General features: G+C 46.3%; 8 protein-coding genes across 12 annotated transcripts; 4 read left to right on the forward strand and 4 right to left on the reverse strand.

The window, feature by feature from the left end:
• Nucleotides 1-204: 204 nt before the first annotated feature.
• Nucleotides 205-1,640, reverse strand: LOC133167203 (gastrula zinc finger protein XlCGF7.1-like). Of its 3 annotated transcripts, none has more exons than XM_061297819.1 (2): nucleotides 1,422-1,640; nucleotides 205-1,082 (listed from the first exon to the last, which is right to left on the reverse strand). In XM_061297819.1, exon 2 carries the CDS (start codon nucleotides 1,071-1,073, stop codon nucleotides 297-299), a length of 777 nt encoding a protein of 258 aa, XP_061153803.1. In that variant the 5' UTR covers nucleotides 1,074-1,082; nucleotides 1,422-1,640; the 3' UTR covers nucleotides 205-296. The 3 variants fall into 3 exon arrangements, with proteins under 3 accessions (XP_061153803.1, XP_061153804.1, XP_061153805.1); XM_061297820.1 differs by having other exon boundaries at nucleotides 1,393-1,640; XM_061297821.1 differs by lacking the exon at nucleotides 1,422-1,640 and adding an exon at nucleotides 1,189-1,386.
• A 137-nt stretch (nucleotides 1,641-1,777) lies between these two features.
• Nucleotides 1,778-6,526, reverse strand: anapc4 (anaphase promoting complex subunit 4). The gene is made up of 28 exons (XM_061297802.1): nucleotides 6,384-6,526; nucleotides 6,176-6,291; nucleotides 6,002-6,107; nucleotides 5,793-5,925; nucleotides 5,625-5,699; nucleotides 5,536-5,562; nucleotides 5,416-5,460; nucleotides 5,254-5,338; nucleotides 5,086-5,193; nucleotides 4,825-4,995; nucleotides 4,697-4,761; nucleotides 4,581-4,623; nucleotides 4,404-4,480; nucleotides 4,233-4,333; nucleotides 4,119-4,170; nucleotides 3,974-4,029; nucleotides 3,862-3,908; nucleotides 3,650-3,706; nucleotides 3,537-3,593; nucleotides 3,370-3,463; nucleotides 3,185-3,282; nucleotides 3,063-3,124; nucleotides 2,942-2,980; nucleotides 2,779-2,880; nucleotides 2,634-2,702; nucleotides 2,410-2,577; nucleotides 2,200-2,323; nucleotides 1,778-2,071 (listed from the first exon to the last, which is right to left on the reverse strand). The coding sequence occupies exons 1-28, from the start codon at nucleotides 6,436-6,438 to the stop codon at nucleotides 1,871-1,873; spliced, it is 2,433 nt and encodes an 810-aa protein (XP_061153786.1). The 5' UTR covers nucleotides 6,439-6,526; the 3' UTR covers nucleotides 1,778-1,870.
• A 9-nt stretch (nucleotides 6,527-6,535) lies between these two features.
• On the forward strand, nucleotides 6,536-8,709 carry LOC133167195 (zinc finger and SCAN domain-containing protein 2-like). Of its 3 annotated transcripts, XM_061297808.1 has the most exons (4): nucleotides 6,536-7,043; nucleotides 7,253-7,513; nucleotides 7,596-7,730; nucleotides 7,803-8,709. In XM_061297808.1, the coding sequence occupies exons 1-4, from the start codon at nucleotides 6,650-6,652 to the stop codon at nucleotides 8,642-8,644; spliced, it is 1,632 nt and encodes a 543-aa protein (XP_061153792.1). In that variant the 5' UTR covers nucleotides 6,536-6,649; the 3' UTR covers nucleotides 8,645-8,709. The 3 variants fall into 3 exon arrangements, with proteins under 3 accessions (XP_061153792.1, XP_061153788.1, XP_061153791.1); XM_061297804.1 differs by having other exon boundaries at nucleotides 7,596-8,709; XM_061297807.1 differs by having other exon boundaries at nucleotides 7,253-7,510; nucleotides 7,596-8,709.
• Nucleotides 8,710-8,892: 183 nt separating this feature from the next.
• Nucleotides 8,893-13,356, forward strand: LOC133167198 (gastrula zinc finger protein XlCGF57.1-like). Its single transcript, XM_061297812.1, has 3 exons — nucleotides 8,893-9,180; nucleotides 9,534-10,629; nucleotides 13,143-13,356. The coding sequence occupies exons 1-2, from the start codon at nucleotides 8,988-8,990 to the stop codon at nucleotides 10,598-10,600; spliced, it is 1,260 nt and encodes a 419-aa protein (XP_061153796.1). The 5' UTR covers nucleotides 8,893-8,987; the 3' UTR covers nucleotides 10,601-10,629; nucleotides 13,143-13,356.
• Nucleotides 11,456-13,356, forward strand: LOC133167197 (gastrula zinc finger protein XlCGF57.1-like). The gene is made up of 2 exons (XM_061297811.1): nucleotides 11,456-11,716; nucleotides 12,039-13,356. Exons 1-2 carry the CDS (start codon nucleotides 11,524-11,526, stop codon nucleotides 13,115-13,117), a joined length of 1,272 nt encoding a protein of 423 aa, XP_061153795.1. The 5' UTR covers nucleotides 11,456-11,523; the 3' UTR covers nucleotides 13,118-13,356.
• Nucleotides 13,357-13,980: 624 nt separating this feature from the next.
• LOC133167374 (zinc finger protein Xfin-like) lies at nucleotides 13,981-17,448 on the forward strand. Its single transcript, XM_061298135.1, has 2 exons — nucleotides 13,981-14,258; nucleotides 14,685-17,448. Exons 1-2 carry the CDS (start codon nucleotides 14,078-14,080, stop codon nucleotides 17,237-17,239), a joined length of 2,736 nt encoding a protein of 911 aa, XP_061154119.1. The 5' UTR covers nucleotides 13,981-14,077; the 3' UTR covers nucleotides 17,240-17,448.
• A 242-nt stretch (nucleotides 17,449-17,690) lies between these two features.
• sec22bb (SEC22 homolog B, vesicle trafficking protein b) lies at nucleotides 17,691-20,044 on the reverse strand. Its single transcript, XM_061298140.1, has 5 exons — nucleotides 19,828-20,044; nucleotides 19,293-19,402; nucleotides 19,047-19,207; nucleotides 18,834-18,980; nucleotides 17,691-18,312 (listed from the first exon to the last, which is right to left on the reverse strand). Exons 1-5 carry the CDS (start codon nucleotides 19,900-19,902, stop codon nucleotides 18,158-18,160), a joined length of 648 nt encoding a protein of 215 aa, XP_061154124.1. The 5' UTR covers nucleotides 19,903-20,044; the 3' UTR covers nucleotides 17,691-18,157.
• Nucleotides 20,045-20,284: 240 nt separating this feature from the next.
• npl (N-acetylneuraminate pyruvate lyase (dihydrodipicolinate synthase)) lies at nucleotides 20,285-24,434 on the reverse strand. The gene is made up of 12 exons (XM_061298139.1): nucleotides 24,276-24,434; nucleotides 23,826-23,907; nucleotides 23,002-23,075; nucleotides 22,258-22,345; nucleotides 22,122-22,179; nucleotides 21,936-22,011; nucleotides 21,772-21,864; nucleotides 21,502-21,647; nucleotides 21,386-21,432; nucleotides 21,167-21,251; nucleotides 20,836-20,875; nucleotides 20,285-20,728 (listed from the first exon to the last, which is right to left on the reverse strand). The coding sequence occupies exons 2-12, from the start codon at nucleotides 23,894-23,896 to the stop codon at nucleotides 20,583-20,585; spliced, it is 924 nt and encodes a 307-aa protein (XP_061154123.1). The 5' UTR covers nucleotides 23,897-23,907; nucleotides 24,276-24,434; the 3' UTR covers nucleotides 20,285-20,582.
• Nucleotides 24,435-24,449: the final 15 nt, after the last annotated feature.

Raw genomic sequence — 24,449 nt, forward strand, 5'->3', positions numbered from 1 at the left:
TTTTTTTCGACTTGTACGTTCATACACAATTAAGATTCATTTTTTTGCACTGTAACCGCATGACTTGCAAAATAAGCAACAGGATGAGGCTTTTGTGCTTAGCTGGTCCCAATTTCAACCAGTAATTTTTGCCACCTAGCTCCATAATTACACTTCTATATGTTACTTTTGCTACCACAGAAAAAAAAAGAGTGACATTCTAAGTTGTATACAGCAACAACATGTTGGTTCATATTTTTATTTTGGTTCAAATGTTAGAATAATCAGGATTCCTGAGAGTTCCTAAGAGTCTTGCTTCAGACAGAGCAGGAGAAGGGCTTCTCGCTCGTGTGGCTCCGCATGTGTCCCATCATGTTCCGCTTTGTGGTGAAACGTTTATTGCATACAGAGCAAAAAAAGCGTTTCTCTCCAGTGTGCACCAGAGCGTGCCGCATCAAGTTCGCCTTGGCGGAGAAGGCCCGGCCGCACTGCGAGCAGCTAAAGCGTTTCTTGCCGTTATGACTTCTCCGGTGAGTGGACAAGTTTTGTCGGTGGCGGAAGGTTTTTGTGCAAACCGAGCAGGTGAAAGTTTTCTCTTTGGTGTGGGACCGCATGTGGGAGACCAGGGAGTCTCGCCGGCTGAAGGCTTTGCCGCAGGCCGAGCACGCGTAAGGTTTCTCCCCCGTGTGTCTTTTCATGTGACGGTTCAAAATGGCATGGCTACGGAAAGCTTTACCGCATTCGGAGCAGCTGTTGTGTTTTTTAGCTTTGCGGATCACCTCGGGAGATCGTTTGCCGTCGTCGCTGTCGTCCGTGATGTAATCAGACGAGTGTGACGTCACTTCGTCCGTATCTGACGACGGAGCAACGTTATCTAGTTGCGATATTCCTTCTTCACCGTGCAATCCTCCGTTGCTTGTCTTCTCTTCACTCGGGGTGTGATGAAGCTGCGAGGCCTGAGCTTCGTTGTCATCCTCACTCTTTACATGCACAATAGTGGAAGGAAAACTGCTGATGGCATGCTCCCCATCATGACTTGTCCACACATCCTCTTCTTTGATGCTGAGGAGTTCTGGCCCGCCTTGACTCGTCATCGTCAGGAGCTGGATGGAAAGATAATACATGGTTAGATCAATAACGTACAGTAACGGTTTGTTGTCAAATGTAACATTATACTAACTAGCATGCTAAGCTAAACGGAGAGCCTACCGAGTCTACGAAGACAAGCTAATCGCAAAACAGTTCATATTCATTCGCGGATATACGTGTATAGTACACGTGGAGTAACAGAAGCTCAAGACGTTACGACACAAAGGAGCCAAGGGTTCTTGATGTTTACTGGGAGCTTAGCTTTCTTTAATATCACAGTCACACCGTACAACTAGTGAGACAAACGAAATGGTGTCCACTTACATAAACTTGGGTTTACAAAACATACATACCACTTTGGCCTGAAAGTGAACAAACGGGGTGATTTACTTGAACTTTTTAACTTCGCGGTAACGCGTGGCTGTTTCCTATCGCGCTGCTGCATTACGTCACTTCCGGAAACAGGAAGTGCACTCGAAATTTGACTTTTGTTTCATCTTTCAACGTAATATTAACAACTACAAATAACAAGAAAAGGAAAACAAATTCACCCAGAAATAAATTGCGCACCATGCAAAACTTTCAACTATCGCTAGACATACAAGAGCGCCGCTTAGTGGCGAAACATACAATTACACGTAGACTTCGCCAGTTACAATCCATATAATCAAATATATGAATGATGTTAGAATATACAAAGGCAAATAGATAAGCACGTACATCTTTATTTGAAGACAATAACTGCTGCATTTTTTGTTTTACTTTTTATGAAAAAGTAACAAAAGCAAGTAAACAAGTCCATCTACAGTTCAGATGTTTCCTCTGACTCCAAGTGCTCCTCGGTTATCCCCGCTTCATCGTTTCCACCCTCAGCATTCTCGTCTCCCTGGCTGCTCATGGTGGCGTCAAGCGTATCCGGCTCGGCGGTGTCGTTCTGCGGCTCGTCGTCCTCCTCTTCCATGTCCATCTCAAAGACGCGGAGGTGCCTCAGATTTTCGCTGAGCTGCAAGGTGGAGAGAGTCAAAGATAGCTCACCGTGTGCGGTAGGCCTTATCCCTTACTTTAGTGGAATGGCAAACAATGAGTAAAACAATAAATGTTAGAATAACTGCACGTGAGGTTGACGCTTACCACACAGGCTACTTCTCGGATGCCGTTGACTGCGACAAACTGCGCCTTCATGCCATCCAGTTCCCGCCTCTGATTACCCAGCATCGGGCCTTGGCAGGGAATGTTGCCGCTCTGCTGGTCCAACCTGAAGGTACAAGTGGAAATAGAGCATTCATAGTTTGGTTGATTATCCCGATTTTAAATGAATTGAAATCATTTGATGCAACACACCTCATGTTGGGCATCCAGTTGAATCCCCTCTCACAGTCGAGGATGGAAGAGAGAGGAACCTGCGCCAGGACACTGCGACTGTTGTCTTCTTCTGTTCCCTGAAGGACCACGGTCAGCATCTCGTCGTTGTAGTAACGAGCATCCAGGCAGCTGTAGACATCCCGCGGCCTGGAAAAAAACAGACGAGAGTAGAAACGGAAGAAACCTCGCTGTCACTCACTCACCGTTGCTCTGCGTTCTCGACGTCGAGATGGCGGCTCAGGTGGAGGGACGCCACACTGTTGGGGATGTGTCTGCGAGAAGCAGTGAAGTGAGTGAGTTCTCAAAATTACCGTTACCACCTGAGTCTGAAAAGTAAAAATCGGCTACCTGTTTGGGTCACTTGCTTTGCGCAGCAAGAAGAGTTTGTGCGGCAAAACGTGCGGCATGCAAAACACCACGTAGTGCATTTTGGTCTTCTTATCATTCCACCTGAGGAACAAACACACATTACGCATCGAACATTTACGGTCGCTTATTATATTTTACTTACAAGGATGGAAGCTCAAAAAGTCGCGGCGTGTTTTCAGAGCTGGAGGTTAAAAAAAAAAAAAGGAAAAATTAGACTTTTAATCATAAACGGTATTTGGAATGAGATAGATGAGAGATCCCACCGCTGTGGTGCTGAATACAAGGGCAGAAAAGTAGCCTGCTTCACAGACTTCCCGATAACTTCCTGCGCACAAGAAAGCGTCACATGACCTCATTTGGTTTAAACATCACTCGGGAGCCTCACCGCCGGTTTCTGCAGACACAGCTCGATGACGTTCTCCATCATCCGCTTGACATAATGCAAAGACTTTTGGGGAAAGGAAGGAAACAGCAGCGGGCTCTCTAGACCCAAAAACAAAACAAGCTTTTTTTGAATATAAGTTCATATAAAAAAAAAAAAAAGTGGGCAAACCAGAAGTCGAAAATCACCTCTTAGGTGCGTGCTGTCTTGCAAAAACTTGAGCCACTGGTTGTCCTTCGTACTCGGGGGCGAGACCAGGTCCTCGTCCTCATCCTTCAGGTACTACAAACGAGTAACGGTTGCGCAATTTGAAAGGTAGAAAACGCTTGTCAGGGGATATTATGTCATAGCTTACCTGCCCGACCCGCTCGACATTGAAGTACTTCCCCTTGCGATCGAAGAGCTGCTCGTTCTGTGGCGGGAACGTGACACTCAAAAGTGGAACGTGAAGCTTTGCGCCGGGCTCACCTTGCTAAAATGCTCCGAGAGGAAATCGGCGACAAAGGCGATGTCCTTCTGTGTCATCTACAAGGAGCACGTTCAAAATTGAGCTATAATTGACCCTAAATTTGGTAATCATGATCAAACACGTTTTGACTCGTTTTTTTTTTTCTTTCGGGGGAGCTCCTGAGGGACTTTTGGTGGAATTGTGTTCGAAACCGCCTAAATACGAATCTCACCTTGTTGAGTTCCGGAGGGACGTGCTCATCGCACATTCTAAGCATCGCTGTCGAGAGAAATAAAAAGTTCAGGTTAATGTTCGATGCAAAAAAAAAAAAACTTTATACGTACCCACATACAGCCAGCGGAAAAAGGCTTTAAAGTTCTTCATGCTCTTGTCGATCACCCTGCGTGTTAAAAAAATAAATAAAATGGATCGCACATCACAGTGTAGCGTTTCAAACTAGATTATTCCGAAAGCCGTGGATGAACTTACTGCAGGAGCTCGCTGGTCTTTAAGGAAAAGGAGCCCACGGCCGTGATGGCGTCTGTTTCCAAAAAGTAAAATGTATGTGACACATTTCCACAGGCTTGTTGAGCGGCACGCTACCTTCGATGGCGGTCGAATCCAGGCCGAGGGGCTGGAACTTCTTCTTCCACAGGGACATGCCTTTCACCTCGCTTAGGTGGTAGAGCAGCGCCTCGGAGCCGCTGGTGGACGAGCAAAAAGAGCGCTTTGACGCATGTCGGGAAAAGAAACCCGAGAGACACGTGCTCCTACCTCTGCAGATGGCTGATCACCAGCTTCTGGATGCTGGAGTAAGATGACTCGATGGTCTGGCCCAGCTTCTTCAGACCCTGCCATGGAAACAGGAGAAAACAAATTAATGACCGATGCAACAGGATGGACTTTTGAAGAACGAGGAAATTGGTCAAGTTGAGGACCTCTCGCGCTCACCTTGACAGTCAGCTGGTTCATGAGAAGAGCCTGCAGTTCAGGACTTCAGAGTCAGAGAACCGAGTTAGCATTGGACCTCAACAACTGTTGAGTGAACGGAACTTGGGCGTCCTCACCTCGACTGTCCCCACAGAAGAAGCTCCAGGAACTCGTCCTGTACCTGCGTGCTTGTGTTCTTTTCCTAGGGGAAAAAAAAAAATCCATCACAGCAGTTCTTGGCACTGTGTGAGGAACCCGAGCCCACCTGGACAAACTTGGTGAGTCGGAGGTCCATCTGCATGAGGATTTCTTCCCAGGCCTCGCACATACACGTGAGCGACAGGTGAAGGTACTGCAGCAGCGTGGAGATGTGGGTGAACTTGCGAGCCATCCTGGTGAGTTCGGGAAGGCAGTCGGACAGCAGGCCAGTGTCCAGCTGGTGTTAGGGGAAACATCTGCATTTTGAATGCCCTCCTTTTGATCCCATGTGATGACAAATTGTGACGTTGGGGTGAAACCGTCTCACCTGAACGAAGCAAATCTCCACGTGGTCCTCGGCAGACTTCACCTCGGTGATGACGGCCAAAGACTTGAGGTCACTGGCCAGACTTACGGTGCGGCAGCTTCCGGAAACCTGCGCAGTGGAGTTAAAGGTGAGGGGAGAACCGATGGACCCCCTTGTGAAATGACTTACTTGGGGTAACGTTGCAATCTTGTACATTCCGTAGGCGTAAAGCTCCACATGGCCGGCGTCTCCTCCGAGGACGAGTATGTTCAACCTACACGGAGGAAAAAAAAAAGCATATGTAAACAGCACTCCTATGCTTTGCTGTTGGAGCATCAAGACAAACTGTACCTGACTTCTCCGAGGAGGTTCATGATCTCGTCAGACTTCTCCTCACTGCAGAAAAAAAAACATGACTGGGTAGGAATATATTTTGATTATGCTTCAAAACAAGTGCAAAAATGAGATCACCTGAAGAGCTTTGATGTTGTGCTGTAGCTGGAGAACAAAAATATGAAATTAGCTCACCCGAGAAGATGTTGGTGATTTAATCTTCTTACCTCTTGGGGAGGGAAGCTAATTTGGGGAGGAACAATTTGGATTCATCCTCTGACTGACAAAAGGATCCAAGGACACTGGAGCACATTGACAAGAACACAAAACATGAATATTTTCTAATTCTCTTGAAGGTAATTCGTTTTGGCCAACTTGAAGGCATCAATTCCAACCTGCTTTCCTCCGTCACCTCCATCCAGTGCATGCAGCTGACGGGGTTTTGCATGTGGAACACATGCAGGATCTCCGCTTTCTCCACACTGCACAACACCACCTGCTTGGTGTCTCCAAGGCTGAAAGCCAGAACTGTGCAACCAGGAGAAGATGAGAACTTTAAAAGAACTGAGACCTTTTTTTTAATCAATAACAAGCGTTGCTTCACTTTTGCCATCAGGTCTCCAGGCGAGTGCAGTGATTTCCTTCCCGATGTGCTCGCTGGGTGCCAAGCTCCAAACCCGCTGGAAACTGGCTAAGCGGTGCAGCAGCAACTACAAAAACAAGATAAGAATGATTACAATAGAATTGATGACTACCCAATAGTTCTTCCTGAGCGTACTTCTCCAGTTGTACTGGCCAAAGCGATGAGATCTCTTTTGGGCGACCATGCCATGCACAGCACGGGGTTGGGAAGCTGCTTCTCTCCGACTTGCCGGAAGGAAGGCATCCTTTGTGCTTAATAATACAAAACAATACAAGAAAATGTAAAGTTCTCTTGTCATTCTACAGTTACCGCGGTGCTATTTTAATTCTCTGGTTAATCTCACCTTTATTTCCCTCCAACGTTACGTCCAAAGAAATGTTTGATTGACGAACTTGCATACGAGAGAAATCTCGTTTTTATGTTTCTATTATTCACACAACTCGCTTACTTTTGCTATTCCAAGGGGAGCGCCATGTTTTTTTTCTCCCTCGACCAATCATCGTGAAGCAACGGGTAGCAAGAAGAGACAAATTTGCTCATAAGGAAAAACGCAATTTTGTAAATAATAACTTATGTTTGCCCATCAGTAATAAATTGATTACATTCAATATGAACGGGTTGCAATCCGTTCAAGTTAATACTTTAATGCACATTAATCAATTGTTATCAATAGTAATGAAGCGTGTCTGTAACTTCATATCCGTGCGACGCCTTTTTTCTTTTTTTTTATTGAGCTTTGACCCATCACGACCACCGGCTGAGGTAAACGAGGGAGCTACTTTGCTCGCGACACGTTGCAACGACGCCAAAATGTGCAAAATCCAAATGTTGAGAACGTTGGTGAAGCATCTTCTAGAGAATGCCGTCGAAGAGATAGTTAAACTATTTGAAAAGGCGATAGTGGAGTATGAGGAGGAACTTTCTCGAACCAAAAAGGAGATCGAGCGACAACGCGACCTACTGGACGCTATTCTCAACCCTCAAAATCGACTGGACAGAGCAGGTTTGGCGTTTTCTTCACCTTTTTTTGGGGTCATTTTGTCAGAACTATTCAACCAAGTAAACGCTGTTAACACGACTCAAGTTGTAGGTTACCATGGAGCAGGTTTGTTTGCTTTTGCTCCTATGGTCCAAAGCACATTCCTCGCACACAAAATGGCCGAGGCCCCATCCAAGAGCTCTTTAGTAACACTATTTGTGTTCATGCTGTAGAGGCCCAGGTTCAGGAGATGTTGGTGACGACTCAAGATGTGCATGTTAAAGAAGAAGAAGAAGAGGACATTCAGAGCAGACAAGAAGGGAAGGCTGACGTCACCACGGGCACAATGACTCTTGTCTTTGTGAAGAGTGAAGATAACAAAGCTCAGATCTCACAGGTTCAGCACAGTGAGGAGAACAGAGACAGTAGCTCAAGTCAACACCGTGGAGACAACTCTGCCGAGACCCCATCCGCGACCCACAACCTGTTGGGTGGTAGTTCTTCATTTTTTCCCCTGATTGTCTTCGCAAATGAGGCCCAATGCTCTTTGGTAACACTTTGTGCTTGTGCCTGCAGACCTCCAGGTCAAGCAGGCGTTGGTGACGGGTCAAGCTGTGCAAGTTAAAGAAGAAGAAGACATGGAGAGCAGACAGGACGTGGAGGCTGACGTCTTTGTGAAGCGTGAAGATAACGAAGCTCAGCGTCATCACGGTGAGGAGAACAGAGACACTAGCTCAAGTCAACGCAGTGGAGCATTGCAACCAGATTCTGGTCCACCATCAGATTTGGACGACGGAATGTCCCACCATTCTGATGCCGAGACAACTATTACCGATGTGAGCTCTAACGGTGATATCAGTCCAACGATCTCCTCCGAACGCGGGGAAACGTCGGAAATGACCACCGGTGTGTTGTCGCACGCAGACAAGAAGCTTTTTAAGTGTTCCCTATGCGATAAAGGGTTCACCAGGAGGGTATACATGATGGCTCACCAAAAGGCACACTCCAAAGGGAAGCCTTTCACCTGCTCCATATGCGCAAAAGGCTTCTTATTGAAATCACAGTTGCGGACGCACAGCAGGTCACACACCGGGGAGAGACCTTTCACCTGCTCGGCGTGCGCCAAATCTTTCCTTTCAAACGGACAGTTGCGGATGCACGCCAGGATACACACCGGGGAGAGACCTTTCACCTGCTCGGTGTGTTCGAAATGTTTCCTCACGAGATCCCATTTGCAGAGGCACTCCAAGATACACTCTGGGGAGAGACCCTTAAGCTGTTCTGGGGAGAGACGCTTCAGGTGTAAATTTTGCGACAAAAGCTACGTAAGAAAGTCATACATGGAGTTGCACATGCTGGCGCACACGGGCGAAAAGCCTTTTGACTGTTCCGTCTGCGGCAGACGTTTCTCCACCAGGCAATTTCTGAACTGCCACATGAGAAAACATACAGAGGGGCAACGTTTTACTTGCCCCGTGTGCTTTAAAGACTTCGCCAATAAAGCTTACGTCGAGACACACGTGAAGACGCACACTGAGGAGAAACTGTTGAGCTGTGACACCTGTAATGAAAAATTCACATTTAGGTCTCAGGTCCAGAGTCATGTGTGTACTGGGAACAAATAAATACTCTTGTGTATTTGTAACTTAAGTATCACTTTGTAGTCTTAATAAATCGCTATCACTGAAAAGTTTGTTGTATAATAATAATTTTCGCTCTTATTCTCTATTTTAAATGTTAATCGACAGGTGAGTTATTTTTAATAGAGGCTTTGATAACGTTACATTATTTCACAACCTAGAAAGTGTCGTCGCAACCTTAGGACGTCATTGCGGAAATGAGTACGTGTCACCAGACGGTGGCAGTGTCGTAAAACAATTCAGATTACTTCTATATCCGAAGAAGAAGAAAACCGGAAGTTAGCAACACGTTGCTAAGTGAAGCGCAAGCGTGACTGGAAAAGCAAAAATGTGCAAAGTGCAAATGTTGCGAGAGTTGGTGAAGCGACGATTAAATGTGGCCGTGGAAGAGATTTTCGAACTGTTTGAGAAGACCATAGCGGAGTACGAGGAGGAACTTTGTCGATCAAAAGAGGAGAACGAGAGGCAACGCGAACTACTGGACGCTGTTTTCACGCCTCAGTCTGGGATCGATGGAGCTGGTTTGTTTACGTTTCGACTTGTCTTCGTCTGTTGCCATTTTTACATTTGATTATTCAGAACCGCTGCCTTGAATAAATCGGCTGGCTGCGATTTGTCGATATTTGGGTGCGTGGCCAGCCAGGCGAGTCCACGTCCAGTATTTACGTTCTACTTAACCCAAATCGTGTAACATAGCACAGTAATTTTTTTATTTTCTAGGTTAGTTGACACTTTTTTTTTTATCAACGCCATCAAATTGTCATCATTCATTACACACTCAATTCACAGAGTGAAAATATTGTACACTGAATTAGGGCTGGAATTGCCCATTATCGCTTTGGTCCCTCAAAGATCCATTCTTTCTCTTCTGCAGACACTCAGCATCCAGTAGAGATTCCTCCTGAGCCGCAGCTAGAGTGGAGCTCTGCTGTGGAGCACATTAAAGAAGAAGAGGAAGACGTGTGGAGCAGTCAGGATTGGAAGCAACTTCCAGGCCTGAAGGCGGCAGATGTCACCTCTGATCACCCTGTGAAACATGAAGACAGTGAAAACAAAGTTTCAGCTTACCAGCTTCGCTGTAGTCAAAGCGAGGAGAACAGAAGGTCACCAGCACACAACAGCGGGGCGCCGCTGTCCGATATGGACGAGCGTGACGTCACGTCGTCCGAGACCGATGGCAGCGACGACGCCAAAGAATGTTCCAAGCGTTTTAAAGACAGCAAAGCCGTCGGCAAGCGACTCTTCAACTGCTCCGAATGCGGCAAAACCTTCAACCGGAAGGGAACTTTGAACCGACACATGAGGACGCACACCGGAGAGAAACCTTTCGCTTGCTCGTTTTGTTCCAAAATATTCTCTCTAAAGCATCACAGAGACCGACACATGCAAATACACACCGGAGAGAAACCCTTTTCCTGTTTATTTTGCCCTAAAAGATTCCGAGACAGGTCCAAAATGATGACGCACATGAGAACGCATGCCCCTGAGCTGCCCGTTTCCGCCAGTCCGCACGTCGGAGATCACGCTAATGCTTCTCCCTCGCAACTCGACCACCAGGCTCCGCTATCGGACCTGGACGACGCCGTGTCACACTCTTCCGGAAGCGAGCAAGGCAACAACGCTGAAGACGCCGCCAAGACCTCCAAGAGGTTCGCGTGTACCTGGTCGCTATGTCGCAAGAGTTTCTCCCGGAAGGACTATTTGGAGTTACACATGAGAATGCACGCGGAGGGGAATTTCACCTGCCCTGTTTGCCATAAGAGATTCTCCAGTCAAAAATACGTGATGATACACATGAGGACGCACACTGGGGAGAAGCCGTTCGGTTGCAACGCCTGCGATAAGAAGTTCACGTACAAGTACCAGGTGACCAGACACAAGTGTGTCGGCGCCGTTGATGCCAGCGGGTCGGAAGCGACGTTGTTTTCCAAACAATCTTGATCGTATGATTATATTGGAATGTATGTAACCTGTCATAAATAACCTAGCGAGACCTTTCACCTGCTCGGTGTGCGCCAAATCTTTCTTTTCAAACGGACAGTTGCGGATGCACGCCAGGATACACACTGGGGAGAGACCTTTCACCTGCTCGGTGTGTTCAAAATGTTTCATCACAAGCTCACATTTGCAGAGGCACTCCAAGATACACTCTGGGGAGAGACCCTTCAGCTGTTCTGGGGAGAGACCCTTCAGCTGTAAATTTTGCGACAAAAGCTACGTAAGAAAGTCATACATGGAGTCGCACATGCTGGCGCACACGGGCGAAAAGCCTTTTGACTGCTCCGTCTGCGGCAGACGTTTCTCCACCAGGCAATTTCTGAACTGCCACATGAGAAAACATGCAGAGGGGCAACGTTTCACTTGCCCCGTGTGCTTTAAAGACTTCGCCAATAAAGCTTCTGTCGAGACGCACATGACGACGCACACCGGGGAGAAACTGTTCAGCTGTGACACCTGTAATGAAAAATTCACATTTAGGTCTCAGGTCCAGAGTCATGTGTGTACTGGGAACAAATAAATACTCTTGTGTATCTGTAACTTAAGTATCACTTTGTGGTCTTAATAAATCGCTATCACAGAAAAGTTTGTTGTATAATAATAATTTTCGCTCTTATTCTCTATTTTAAATGTTAATCGACAGGTGAGTTATTTTTAATAGAGGCTTTGATAACGTTACATTATTTCACAACCTAGAAACTGAACTCGTCGCAACCTTAGGACGTCATTGCGGAAATGAGTACGTGTCACCAGAGGGTGGCAGTGTCGTAAAACAATTAGGATTACTTCTATATCCGAAGAAGAAGACAACCGGAAGTTAGCAACACATTGATAAGCGAAGCGCAACCGTGACTGAAAAAGCAAAAATGTGCAAAGTTCAAATGTTGCGAGAGATGGTGAAGCGACGATTAGATGTGGCCGTGGAGGAGATTTTCGAACTGTTTGAGAAGACCATAGCGGAGTACGAGGAGGAACTTTGTCGATCGAAAGAGGAGAACGAGCGGCAACGCGAAAAACTGGACGCTGTTTTCACGCCTCAGTCTGGGATCGATGGAGCTGGTTTGTTTACGTTTCGACTTGTCTTCGTCTGTTGCCATTTTTACATTTGATTATTTAGCACCGATGCCTTGAATAAGTCGGCTGGCTGCGATTCGTCGATATTTGGGTGCGTGGCCAGCGTCCAGTATTTACGTTCTACTTAGCCCAAATTGTGTTACATAGCACAGTATTTTTTTTTATTTTCTAGGCCATAAAATTGTCATCATTCATTACACACTCGATTGACAGACTTCTTAGAGTGAAAATATTGTACACTGAATTAGGGCTGGAATTGGCCAATATCACTTTGGTTCCTCAAAGTTCCATTCTTTCTCTTCTGCAGACACTCAGCATCCAGTAGAGATTCCTCCTGAGCCGCAGCAAGAGTGGAGCTCTGCTGTGAAGCACATTAAAGAAGAAGAGGAAGACGTGTGGAGCAGTCAGGATTGGAAGCAACTTCCAGCCCTGAAGGCGGCAGATGTCACCTCTGATCACCCTGTGAAACATGAAGATAGTGAAAACAAAGTTTCCGCTTACCAGCTTCGCTGTAGTCAAAGCGAGGAGAACAGAAGGTCGCCAGCACACAACAGCGGGGCGCCGCTGTCCGATATGGACGAGCGTGACGTCACGTCGTCCGAGACCGATGACAGCGACGACCCCAAAGAATGTTCCAAGCGTTTTAAAGACAGCAAAGCCGTCGGCAAGCGACTCTTCAACTGCTCCGAATGCGGCAAAACCTTCAACCGGAAGGGAACTTTGAACCGACACATGAGGACGCACACCGGAGAGAAACCTTACCCTTGCTCGTTTTGTTCCAAAATATTCTCTCGAACGCATCACAGAGACCGACACATGCAAATACACACCGGAGAGAAACCCATTTCCTGTTCAATTTGCCCTAAAAGATTCCGAGACAGGTCCAAAATGATGACGCACATGAGAACGCATGCCTCTGAGCTGCCCGTTTCCGCCAGTCCGCACGCCACGACGGCCGTCGGAGATCACGCGAATGCTTCTCCCCCGCAACTCGACCACCAGGCTCCGCTATCGGACCTGGACGACGCCGTGTCACACTCTTCCGGAAGCGAGCAAGGCAACAACGCTGAAGACGCCGCCAAGACCTCCAAGAGGTTCGCGTGTACCTGGTCGCTATGTCGCAAGCGTTTCTCCCGGAAGGACTGGTTGGAGTCACATATGAGAATGCACGCGGAGGGGAATTTCACCTGCCCTGTTTGCCGTAAGAGATTCTCCAGTCAAAAATATGTGATGATACACATGAGGACGCACACTGGGGAGAAGCCGTTCGGTTGCAACGCCTGCGATAAGAAGTTCGCGTACAAGTACCAGGTGACCAGACACAAGTGTGTCGGCGCCGGTGATGCCAGCGCGTCGGAAGCGACGTTGTTTTCCAAACCATCTTGATCGTATGATTATGTTGGAATGTAACCTGTCATAAATCACCTAGCGAGATTAGTTTGATGCTTATGTTGGAATGTAACCTGTAATAAGTAACCTAGCTTGTCCCATCCTACACAACGTCGTAAAACACCCCCTGCTATGCTTTGACTAGAGGTCAAGGGAGGTCAGTCCACTCTCACCCTGTTTCTCTTAATAAAAATGCTCTTGCAAGAGGTCAGAGTCAGACCTCATGTTTAAAAGGACTTACTTGTCTCCTGTGTGGTTCTTGCAAAATAACTCTAACAGATGTCTTTGGAGTGATTTGCTGGGATGTAAGACATAAAACTGCTACACTAAAGGGAGGCGACATTGTGGCTAGACAGAGTCCTCCCAACTCGTAAATAATGAGGCCTTTTGTTAGAGTGGTGCTCACTCTAATTTATTTTTGCAAATAGAGCTCACTCAAACAGATTTGTCAAAAAACGTCAAGTTTATGTCCATTGTGAAAATTGTCTTTGTGTTCCCTGAGAAATACATTTGACTTTTCAACTCTATATCTAATTGTGAGATAAGAACCGCAGAGGTGACAAAAGCGGAATGTTTCCATAAATAAAAAACAATTCTCATTGTAGTGGGCTGTATGATTCATATGCTACGTAATTATAAAAGAAAATACATATCAATGTGAAATCATTCGATATTTATTCAATTTTACTTACAATGACAGGATTGTATAAAATAATTTCCAAATCCGAACTCCTGTGAAATGTTATTTTTGCTTCATGCATTTTTTTTTTTAGACCGCAAGCTAAAGCAGTAACAATTGTAGAGCAGTAGGTGGCAGTAGTGAGCTATCACAGTATGTGAACCGCCTATTAACACAAAGAGGAAGAGGACTTCCCCATTCTGCTTTTCCTAACGGCTGTGTTTCGATTTAGCTTCATTTCGATATTCCTGAAGAAGAAGCGCAAGCTTGCGTGAAACATGTCCAACGTCTCCACATTGAAGCAGTTGGTGAAGCGCAAGCTAAATGTGGCCATTGAGGAGGTTTTCGAACTCTTTGAGAAGGCCATTGCCGAGTACGAAGAGGATTTCCGTCGAAGGAAAGAGGCGGGCGAGGGTCAGCATGGTGTGGAGCCCAACGTTGGGCGCAAAACTCAAAGAGGTACAACTGGCGTCTTATTAATTTTCACACTATAAAGTCCTAGAATGAGCACGTTCGGCAGTATGAGTGAAACTAGATGTCACAAAAGGGGTTAAAATGATCAAGGAGCGTTTCAAGACACCCTCGGGCTCAACTAGAACCAAGAAATACAAAATGACGAAGCAAATGGCGGAGCCCGGATTCATTTAAACAGTATAAATTAGTCATAAGAATAAACAGCATATTTAATATTAGATGCCAAGTTTAGGAATGATTCTGAAAAGTGGCCATGTTAATTAAAGGTTTTCTTTTCACCATGGCTGCCAAGCTTTAATGTCTTTCTCCCTCCCCCGCTGAAGCAGTGACGTCATGTATCCATGGTGAATGAAAGACGTTCTTGTATTTCTACTTTGTATCTCTGAACTTTCATTCATTTATGTCATGTAGGTTCTCAGTGTGAGCTGGTGAATATTAAAGAGGAGGAATGCGAGGAGCCACCAACAAAAAAAAGGAAGAATGCGGGGAGTTCAGGCGTCAAGTCCAGTCCAGAGAAGGCATCGAAAACTCAAGAGGAAGTCCGTAAAAGTCCCCAAGGTTCGGAATCCTTTGACGGTGACCACGGTGACATTCCCAAAGAACCTTTGAAGACAAAACCAAAGTTAAAGTGTTCTGAATGCGGTCAGATGTTTGTCCACAAGGAAGATTTGGAAAAGCACAAAAAAACACACCCCGGAAAGAAACCTTTGACTTCTGCAGTCGTCCCTACACCGTCTGCCAAAGAAGCTCTGAAGACAAAACCAAAGTTAAAGTGGCCCGAGTGTGGTCAAATGTTTGTCCGCAAGGAACATTTGGAAAAGCACCGAAAAACACAGACTGAAAACCCCCCCGCAGTTGTCCCTAAACCATCTTTTACCTCCGCTAGCTCGAGTCAACAAGTGGCAACCAAAAGTGGCAGACCACATGCTAAAGATCTTCACTCAGCAACTGGATTGTCAAAAAACTCGAGGGGTTACTCAACGTCAGACTCCTCTGATTCTGATGTCTCCTTTGTAGAACCTTTGGAGAAAACAAAGATGGTCCACAAGGGAGATTTGGATAGACGCGCAAAAACACACACTGGGACGAATAGCGCAGTTGTCGCTAAACCGTCCGGACCTGTGAAATCTTTCAACTGCTCGGTTTGCGTTAAACGCTTTCCGAGTAGAGACCTTCTCATATCACACATACGAACCCACGTTGAGGAGAAACCTGTGGCCTCCGGTCAACGCGCGGTGCCAGAAAGACCGAAACTTGACTCGCAAGCAGACAAGTTGCCACCGGTCGCTCAAGCACCCAACGCCGATAAACATTTCACCTGCTTAGACTGTAAGAGACCCTTTTGCAGCGAATCTTTTCTCATGTTACACATGCGAACCCACAACGAGCAGAAACCGGTGGCCTCCTGCAGCTCCGGTCAAGCTGCAGTCTCAGCGAGTCCAAATCCCGACTCGCAACCGGACAAATTGCGGCCAGTCGCTAGACCGCCTGACACGGTTAAATCTTTCACCTGCTCAGTTTGCACAAAAAGCTTCCAGAGTAGAGACCTCCTCATATCGCACATAAGGACTCACACCGAGGAGAAACCGGCGACCTCCCGTGTCTCTGATCCACGTCTGGTGCCAAAGAGTCCAAATGTTGACCCGCAACCAGACAAATCGACACCGGTGGCTAAACCGCCCGACGCCGTGAAATCTTTCAGCTGCTCAATTTGCGCAAAAAAACTTCAGAGTAGAGATCTTCTCGTATCGCACATGCGAACACACGCCGAGGAGAAACCGGTGGCCTCAGGTAGCTCCGGTCAGCGCCAGGTGTCAGAGAGTCCGACTCTTAACTCCCAACCAGACAAGTTGCCAGCAGTCCCTAAACCAACAACTCTTAACTCCCAACCAGACAAGTTGCCAGCAGTCCCTAAACCATCCGACGCCGATCAATATTTCACCTGCTCAACTTGTAAGAAAAGCTTCTCGACTGAACGCTTTCTGGAGTTACACATCCAAACCCACGACAGGCAGAAACTGATGGCCTCCGGTAGCTCTGGTCAGCACCTGCTGCCGGAAAGTAAAAATACCCACCCGGGACCACAGAAGCCGGCACAAGTATCAGACAAGGACGACGTGACGTCAGATTCTTCGGACGCTGACAGCGACGCCAGAAAAGGTTCGGAGACTAACGAGAAGTTGCCGTGCTCAGAATGCGGCGAGGTGTTTGTCCACAAGGCCGATCTGGACGCACACATGAAAACGCACGGCGGAAAGCAAGTTCTGGACTCCGCAGGCGTGACCAAACTCTTCTACACCGTCAAGCCTTTGTCCTGCTCGGTTTGCACGAAAAGTTTTGCGAGTGAAGAGTCTCTGGCGGCACACGTGAGCGTCCACGCCGACGAGAAACGCTCGCCCTCGACTAGCTCCGCTCAGCTGGCGCCGACGCAAACCAACGGAGAACATGGCCAGGATACCCAATCGGAACCGGAGAGCCTCTTTGCCCCGCTGTCAAATTCGGACATGTCGGACGACCCCAACGACAACAGCAGCGTGTCGGCGGCGACAAGCAAGAACTCGGAAGGCGAAGCGAACGGGAGCAAGCGAGCTGGAGACAACGCGAGACGCATCGCTTGCTCTTTTTGCGACAAAACTTACATGAGGGAGCATCACCTGTTGAAACACGTCAGAAGTCACCACCAGGGGGCGTCTTCGGGAGCCAAAGCCGGTGAAGGGTCGCAAGCGTGCGACGACGGCAAGTGGGAACCTCGGAAGGTGAAGAAAAAGTCCAAAGGCAACAAGAAACGGCAGGAATGCATCAAAAATTTGAAGTGCTCACACTGTAAAAAAAGTTTTGAGCAGATGAGTCAGTTGACCCAACACTTGGCCGAGCACGGTGTGGAGAAACTCTTTTCTTGTCATGTCTGCGACGAGAAATTTTGTTTTCCCGAAGAGATGAGGGAACATATTCAGGACACGCATTGACAACGCGTCTTTGTTTTCTTCTTTGTTCAAAAATGTTCACCACGCGCAGGAAAGTTCTAGAAGCTGACGTTTAAGAAGCGTTCGGTCGGTCGGGCCAGTTGTTCACACCAAATGTTTTATTTTTATATGCATGTGTATTCTTTTTTTTTTTTCTCCCTATGTAGATGTGGTTTGAATAAAAAAAAAATAAAGTAATTCACTGCAATTGATGGCTTTGGATGTCAAAGATTCATAATTAGTGGACTAGCAGTGAACTAGTTACCGACTCGATATGAAAACGTGGAAATGTGTTTGGTTTAAATTTGACAAAGATGAGGAATTAATGAGGTTTGATTCTTTTAGGGAGAGAAAAAGACCAACAATTTTAATTAAAAAACCAAATCTGACCTCAGTAGTTCCGGCCTCAGAGTTGAGAGACCAAGCAAAACTGACAAGAGTCCAAGAAACTGTGTGCTGTGCTAATTCTTTTGTTTTATTCACAAGACAGAACCAAAAAAAAGCAATCTGCAACTCTTCCCGCCTCTACCTGGACCGACTTGGAAATTCACGAGTAAACTTTGTACAAGACAAAAACGGTGCAATGGAGCAGAAATGTGTGCTGGGCTGAGTGTGAGGCTCCATCTTCCAAAATAGAAAAAGATGATGTTCTAGCATCGAAACCCACTTTGGTGTAACCTGCACAGTTTTGTAGATCATATGAAGCAGCATTTGCAAAATGGCGGGAAACCGAACAGAAGTCCCTCTGTTTGGAACGCGGCCCGCCTTTGAGACACCCAAACGTTGACTTTTCCAGGACGGGGTCACTAATCCCAAAACCGTCATGCTTTATTGAATCATTCTGCAAAAGTGCCGTTGTCTTAAAGTCTTATTGGTGGGGGGCTGTTTTTCATGTGTAGACGATGGCGCTGTGCTGTCTTCTCAGAGCCACCAGAAGCGCACGTAGACGATGAGCATGATGAAGAAAACGCCGCCGGCTGCCAGCTTGGCGTACGTGGAGCGCGTGTTCAGGTACTTGGCGTCGCTGCGGTACTTCTTGGACAGGCTGGACAAGTTGCTGGCCTTGGAATCCAACGCTGAAGAGGAGGAATAGAATAAGCAGGTGGTAGATGTGATTTATTCGATGCAAAGAGCAATATTACTCAAGTTTTTTTGGCCCCTCCCCTTTTAGCTCACTTGCCTGCCATAATTGGTCGTTCGTTTAGCACACCTGTGAGCAGGGTCGGACAGACATGGCAGGACAGATGGTGGAAATGCACTAAGGTACTAGTTTAGTGTTTTATTTGACAGAAATCAACAACAAAGTGACAGGATCTGGAACTATCCTTGGTGCTGGACTACTTGGAATGAATCTGCTTTGACAAGATGGAAGCTATGCCGCCAGCATCGATGTACGATGACCACGGACACGTCAACGCCGCGACGGAATGCAACTCGGACTGGTGAGTCAATGAGTCCGCAAAAATAGAGGAACAATTTTGTTCATTCAAAATGGCTCTTGATTTTGTTTTATTAACAACTTCATATGAACATAGAACACTGCCCTCTAGCGAGCAAAAGGTATAATTGACATCGTAAGAGACGTCTCTTGACTCACCGGAGAGCGCCTCTCCTCTCTGCAGCACCTCTTCGATGTTTGCCACCATGATCCTCTGCACGTCTTGCAGCTCCGTGTTGATGCTGCCCAGGTTCCGCCGGGCCCGGCTGTCAATGTAGGCCTTCTTGGTCTTTTGGATGTACGTGTCTGACACACAGCCGCCACTTTGATAAGCCCGACTGATAGACGCACACCTTGAAAGTTTGAGCTTACCGAACTCGATGAAGGAATACGGCCGCGAGACAGTGGGCACTTTCTTGCCGTGCTGCTCGTGGAACTCGGCCTGCAGGTCCTCCAGGTAGGCGAAGGCCAGCTTCTTGGAGAAGCTGGCTTCGCACAGGACCAGGTAGCACACGCCTTTCTCCAAGACATAGCTGCTCGTGACATAAGTGACTGTGAGGGCAAGTAACCTAGTACAAATACTTGGTTAGCGTTGTCCTTTTGTCGGTGGCAACTCACTGGAAGGACATAGAGCCGGCCTCTAAGGTGCAGCGCGAGGGGCTCTGCTCGTTGAGTTTTCTGAAAAGCTGCTTAGCTTGACTCTGGTACTGCTGCAGGTCCCGGCCCAACTGCAAAAACACGGGACACGCGTGGTTGGGGACAACACAAATGGGAGGACGTGTTTTTTTTTTTTTTTTTTACGACAATCTGCTTTTCAGCATTCTTGAATGTGTGTGTAATAGAGGTGCAGTGATTAATCTGCCCTTGAAATTATTTGATTATTTTTAACCCTCAGAAATTGCGCACATTCTGCTTTTGGGGTGTCCTTGAAAGCATCGCAGTAGTCGACATTTAAAAATAAAATAAAAAAGGATGCTGGTTGATAGCAAACGAGAGAGCTGGAAGAAAATGTTTGACTTAAGTTAACGTTTGACAAATTTGTTTCCAAGCAATTTGCTCTACTGCAAATACTCGTGTATTTGTTTTTTTAGTCGGATCTTGGAAAGTATTTACTAATGCCAGCGAATAAGAAACAAGTGACGTTGTGTCCAACCTGCTCGTCCTCCTGCATGGAGGCGGCCAACGGCAGGCCGTCGGCCAACCGGGCGATCATCGTCAGCAGCACCATCTTGTCTGCAGACGCCGCACAAGCTTTTAGATTTGGTCGATTTTGACAGCCTGGAGTGAACCAGAGTGGAAAAGGGAGCACCAGGACGGATGACGTGACGACGCTGAGCTGGCCGGAACTGCGTCACCGCAGCTGTCGTGTCCGTCACCCTAACACTTCCGGTAATGTCGCAAGCCGGAACCTTTTCCATCCCGAGAATGATTCCATCCATTTCCCCCCTATGTTTAAATGGACAAAGCTTATTTTATTTATAAATGTAATAAAAAAGCTGTAAGCTAAATTAGCAGTTAAAACTTACATTGATCATTTTATTTTTTATTTGTGTAGCCTAACAAAAGTCTCTTCGACCACGAAAGGAAAAATTCAAATAATGGCCTGGTAATAAAATCAAATCAATTTATTAGCATTTAATAAAAATTTCAATTGCAAACAACGCTGGGCTGTGAAGACCCTTTATAGCTGCTCCGAGGTATCGTCACAGTACCTGAATATATTTTAAAAACAACAACGAAATAACCGCTCAAACAGATTTCCATAGCTGCTTGCTTTCTGCGATTTCAAAATAGTTGACAGGGCGAAGCGTTGCTACATTTACACAGGCAGCAGGTTGAATATTCAGTTACAATTAATATCATAAAAGAATGGTACAGTAAATGAGTGGCAGGAGTGTTGCGGTGACATCAATCTACGGAGAAGAGGTCCTTGTATTTCTGCATGAGGGACGCGGCGTGCTCTTGAGGACACGGCCTGATAGGAAGACGCGGAGGGCCCAACTGCAAGCCCGACACCTCGTTCATCAGCTGCTTGTTCACGCCCAAATCAAATCCTGAAAATCGTGAAAAAAAGAGATTTTGAGGTATCAGACAGCTACTCTTTTCGGCGTACTTAAACATCTGTCGATAAATAAAACCAAAGTCATCAAATCCCACTCACCAATTTTAATTGCGTGTCTGATGAGTTCTTGCATCTTGAACTGCTCGAGAGAGAAAAGACAAAGTCTGTTAATTCATAAAATGGACGTACTGTAGTAGTCATGTGACAGATGTGTGCCATTAAGGGGTGTGGCCTAGTGAATGACGTCAGGAGCTGGAACCAGGTTGAACATATTTGTTTGAGTGTGTGAATGTGAGTAGTGGCCTAGATCAGCTCCGTGTGAGTGTTCTCATGTTGCATTTTTTGTGTGTTGACTGTTGAAAAAGCGGCGACATGGACGGCCAGTTTGAGAACCTCAAGTGGATGGAAAAAAAGAATGCACAAACTGTACCTGAAGGCTCCTGGCCTGCGCAAGGTTGCCGCTCTCAAACTCCACCAACAGCTTGTTCATGTGACTTCCAAGGTAATTGTACGTGCTGTGGGTAGAGCAATAAATGAGTAGAGCTTTAATTTAAAAAATAAGTCTGCATCATACGTATAGTAGTTTGTCTGCTACATGTTTTGTTGCACCATTTGTGTTCAAATATCATTTGGAATCATCATGGCTGACCTTCCAACTCCTCCGTGGGCTCCCATGGCGAGACCTGCCAGGAGTTGCTGCGCGACATGACAAAAAGGTAATTAGCCACAAAGTGTGGTCACGCAGCGCGAGCGAGCGCAGCGCACCTCGTCAACGCCGTACAGGATCGACCAATCGGGCTGAGAATGGCTGATGCATTGGCCAAGGTCCAGCAGATCAGTCCCGGAGAATTTCACTCCACAGAAGGAGGGAATGAGCGTCTCGATGCCTTCCAGCAAGTCGCTTGCTGGCACTTCAAGACGAGACGCGTTCAAGGGGCAAAAACGATTCAAGTCCAAAAACATGTAAACGTTTTTTGCCAAGGTCGAGCTATGTCCTTTTTGTTTTTTTCCCTTGTGGCAGATGCAAATACTCACAAGTAACACCAGTCAGGGCTGGAATATGGTAGTAGAAGAATGGCAAAGCGGGGGCCTCGGCAGCGACCTTCTGGAGGTAAGCCCTCAACGTCTCTGAGAAGGGAAAAGGTGCACACGTCTTGATTCTCTTCTGCTTTGCACTTGAATGTCTCTTCTCCGCACACCTGCAGAGCGAGGTTTGAAGAAGGAGGGAGAGATGACGGCGATGGCGTCAACCTCCAGCTCCTTCGCATGGCGAGCCTGAACGATCGGAAAGGCAGAGCCTCAAATGAAGTCGTTTGGAGGCATTGCATTCGGGGAATTGAAGACACGGCTACGTTTGCGCAGGTACTCTGGTTAGAGCCACTCACCAACTCTTGGGAATCTTTGAGACTGGTGCAGCCAACGTGCAAAATCACCTGCTCCATTCTTTAAAAAAAAATACAAAATACACAGGACATAAAATGATTAAAAAAAGAAATATTTGGGGTAATTCTAAAGACTTACTTTCCCTTGGCTTTCCGACACCAGTCCTCAGCCAGTAACTTCCTCTCGGCGACGCTGAGGGACATGCCCTCTCCGGTGGTGCCATTCACTATGCGGAAAAAGTTAGATTTTTGTTCAGGTCAATGAGAGATTGAGAGAGTGCATCTCAACAAATACAGAAGTGACTGAGCTAGAGAGAGAGAGAGAGAGAGAGAAAACCAAACACAAAGGTAAACAAACATAGGAAAGGATATTGTATGGTGAAAATACAGTAAATTTGCATGGTGAGCTAACCCACCTGCTCAACCACAAGGGGGCGCCCTACAAGTTATTAACAGTCAACCAGAGTTCGGTAGTTTGCTTAATTATAATCATTGAAGTATTTTTCAGGGGATAAGAACTACTTCCCATTGCACATCGTTTGTGTTTTTACTTGAGTATTTTTGTAAAGTAGAATTACGGCTCTGCTCTCGACCTCCATTTATTCTTGGTTGCGCAACCTCTTCTGGTTCACCAGAAGGAAATGTCATATGACTGCGGCCTCAAAGTGTGAGCAGAAATCTATAGCGCACTTACAGACCGGCTCCAGATGTTTGTATAAATGATCAACGTTATTGCAAAACTAGAGAGCTTCAAAGACGGTTTAAGAAACAAATGTGAGAAAGAAAGAAAACAAATGATGCTAATATGATGCAAAGTCTGACAACGTGGTCGATCGAGGACAAGCACACGTAGCAGACAGGAGCAATTTATGCGTCAACTTACCAAAAATTTTATTTACACCTTGCTTCTGTGTCAAGTAGTCAATATAAGGTCCGATCTCGGATAGGTTGATTTCACTGTTATGGGAAAACACATGCAGTCCCCCCCCCCCCCCTGACATTTGGCAAAACTAGATCTACGCATTGACAAGATGGCGATACAAAGGAGTGGCAAGAGAACAGGGTCACCTTATCTGACTTTTACCAAACAAACAAAAATCCCATCCTCACAAGACTCACTTCCCTCTTAGCTTGCAAATGTGAGTGCTGACATCCTCTTTCTGAAATTGCTTATTCATCTCTTTTTTTTTTTTTTTTTTTTAATCACCCTGTTTTTTTGTCATCCGACTGTATCTTGCCGCGATACGTTCAAAGTGTCCCAAAAGTCACGATGCACTCGCTTCCTTTTTTTGCTTTCAGGTATCATTCGGGTAGACGCGAGACCGTGAGGATTTGAAATCCTTATCTTTGCAGTCAGCATGTCATTACCTTGCCGATTAGCATTTCTGCGGCATTGCACACCTGGGAAGAAGTTTTTCCTGTTAGCTGCACTTTGAGCAACGGCAATTCTGCCGCTCCAGACGGTAGAATAGTAAAAAGTATTTACCGTAGGCAAGTTAATCTAAATACGAGCTGCTCTTGAAAAACAACGTAGCAGAAGTTTTTCTTCAACCACTGATGAAGAGACTGAACTCTCGGAACAGGCGATGTCGAAAAGAAAATTTGAATGACAAATTATGATGGCCTCATATTTTTGCATTATGGAGTGCATGGTGACTTTAGGGGCACCCTCTACATTCCAAATAGATCAATATTTTGAATGCATACCCTTGAGAAGTGAATGGAGTGAATGTGGCTGCAACCAGGCCAGTCCATTTCTTCCCAGCAGATTGAGCCATAGTTGATCCCTCTATGTTGACAGGCAAAAATAAAATGTAATGTTAAAAATCTACATTGCCATGATAGGCACTTGGGATAATGGGTGACATTTTGGAATGCAGTCCCGTTTATGATTAACCTACTACTAGGGAATATTAGTTTATTCCATGAGAGCAAGTGAAAAGTTTTTGTACTTCCTACTTAAACCTAAAAAAACCTGCAGCGATCAAAACGATATTTTCCTGTCCTCTTTCGTGTTGTTTTAAAAATAGTTGTCTTTCTGTTCAATAAATCAATAGTAAGGTAACGATCGTGTACGTTAGCTTTAGCTGTGTGTCCACTTTGCAAATGTGTTGAAAAGTGCAAATCTGTTTTTCCCAATCGTCAGATGCTGCCTACCTGTTATAACTCGTCCGTTCCCCTGCGAGTGTGAGTGAAGATCTGCACCTCCAGGGGAAGCCGGGTGCGAATTATAAACATGTTGAATGTTTTGCTCGGGAGTCGGTTTCCCTCTCACGTGAACGCGTCAAGTGGGCGCAAAGCCTTGTGGGAAATGTAGTTTGATCTCCCATA

The sequence above is a fragment of the Syngnathus typhle genome, linkage group LG14, assembly GCF_033458585.1.
Source record: "Syngnathus typhle isolate RoL2023-S1 ecotype Sweden linkage group LG14, RoL_Styp_1.0, whole genome shotgun sequence".
NCBI classification, from domain to species: Eukaryota; Metazoa; Chordata; class Actinopteri; order Syngnathiformes; family Syngnathidae; genus Syngnathus; species Syngnathus typhle.

Coding starts and splice junctions, on each gene's coding strand:
- LOC133167374 (XM_061298135.1), top strand. CDS start 14,078: ATGTCCAACGTCTCCACATTGAAGCAGTTGGTGAAGCGCAAGCTAAAT. Junction 14,259..14,684: donor TGGGCGCAAAACTCAAAGAG/GTACAACTGGCG, acceptor TATGTCATGTAG/GTTCTCAGTGTGAGCTGGTG.
- sec22bb (XM_061298140.1), bottom strand. CDS start 19,902: ATGGTGCTGCTGACGATGATCGCCCGGTTGGCCGACGGCCTGCCGTTG. Junction 19,208..19,292: donor GCCGGCTCTATGTCCTTCCA/GTGAGTTGCCAC, acceptor TGTCACGAGCAG/CTATGTCTTGGAGAAAGGCG. Junction 18,313..18,833: donor GAGAGGAGAGGCGCTCTCCG/GTGAGTCAAGAG, acceptor CCTCCTCTTCAG/CGTTGGATTCCAAGGCCAGC.
- LOC133167203 (XM_061297819.1), bottom strand. CDS start 1,073: ATGACGAGTCAAGGCGGGCCAGAACTCCTCAGCATCAAAGAAGAGGAT.
- LOC133167198 (XM_061297812.1), top strand. CDS start 8,988: ATGTGCAAAGTGCAAATGTTGCGAGAGTTGGTGAAGCGACGATTAAAT. Junction 9,181..9,533: donor GTCTGGGATCGATGGAGCTG/GTTTGTTTACGT, acceptor TCTCTTCTGCAG/ACACTCAGCATCCAGTAGAG.
- LOC133167195 (XM_061297804.1), top strand. CDS start 6,650: ATGAACGGGTTGCAATCCGTTCAAGTTAATACTTTAATGCACATTAAT. Junction 7,044..7,252: donor AAATCGACTGGACAGAGCAG/GTTTGGCGTTTT, acceptor TTCATGCTGTAG/AGGCCCAGGTTCAGGAGATG. Junction 7,514..7,595: donor GACCCACAACCTGTTGGGTG/GTAGTTCTTCAT, acceptor TTGTGCCTGCAG/ACCTCCAGGTCAAGCAGGCG.
- LOC133167197 (XM_061297811.1), top strand. CDS start 11,524: ATGTGCAAAGTTCAAATGTTGCGAGAGATGGTGAAGCGACGATTAGAT. Junction 11,717..12,038: donor GTCTGGGATCGATGGAGCTG/GTTTGTTTACGT, acceptor TCTCTTCTGCAG/ACACTCAGCATCCAGTAGAG.
- anapc4 (XM_061297802.1), bottom strand. CDS start 6,438: ATGCAAGTTCGTCAATCAAACATTTCTTTGGACGTAACGTTGGAGGGA. Junction 5,563..5,624: donor TTAGCTTCCCTCCCCAAGAG/GTAAGAAGATTA, acceptor TTTGTTCTCCAG/CTACAGCACAACATCAAAGC. Junction 2,072..2,199: donor TCCGAGAAGTAGCCTGTGTG/GTAAGCGTCAAC, acceptor TCCACCTTGCAG/CTCAGCGAAAATCTGAGGCA.
- npl (XM_061298139.1), bottom strand. CDS start 23,896: ATGGCTCAATCTGCTGGGAAGAAATGGACTGGCCTGGTTGCAGCCACA. Junction 22,346..23,001: donor AGGTGTAAATAAAATTTTTG/GTAAGTTGACGC, acceptor TTTTCCGCATAG/TGAATGGCACCACCGGAGAG. Junction 20,876..21,166: donor CGCAGGCCAGGAGCCTTCAG/GTACAGTTTGTG, acceptor TCTCTCGAGCAG/TTCAAGATGCAAGAACTCAT.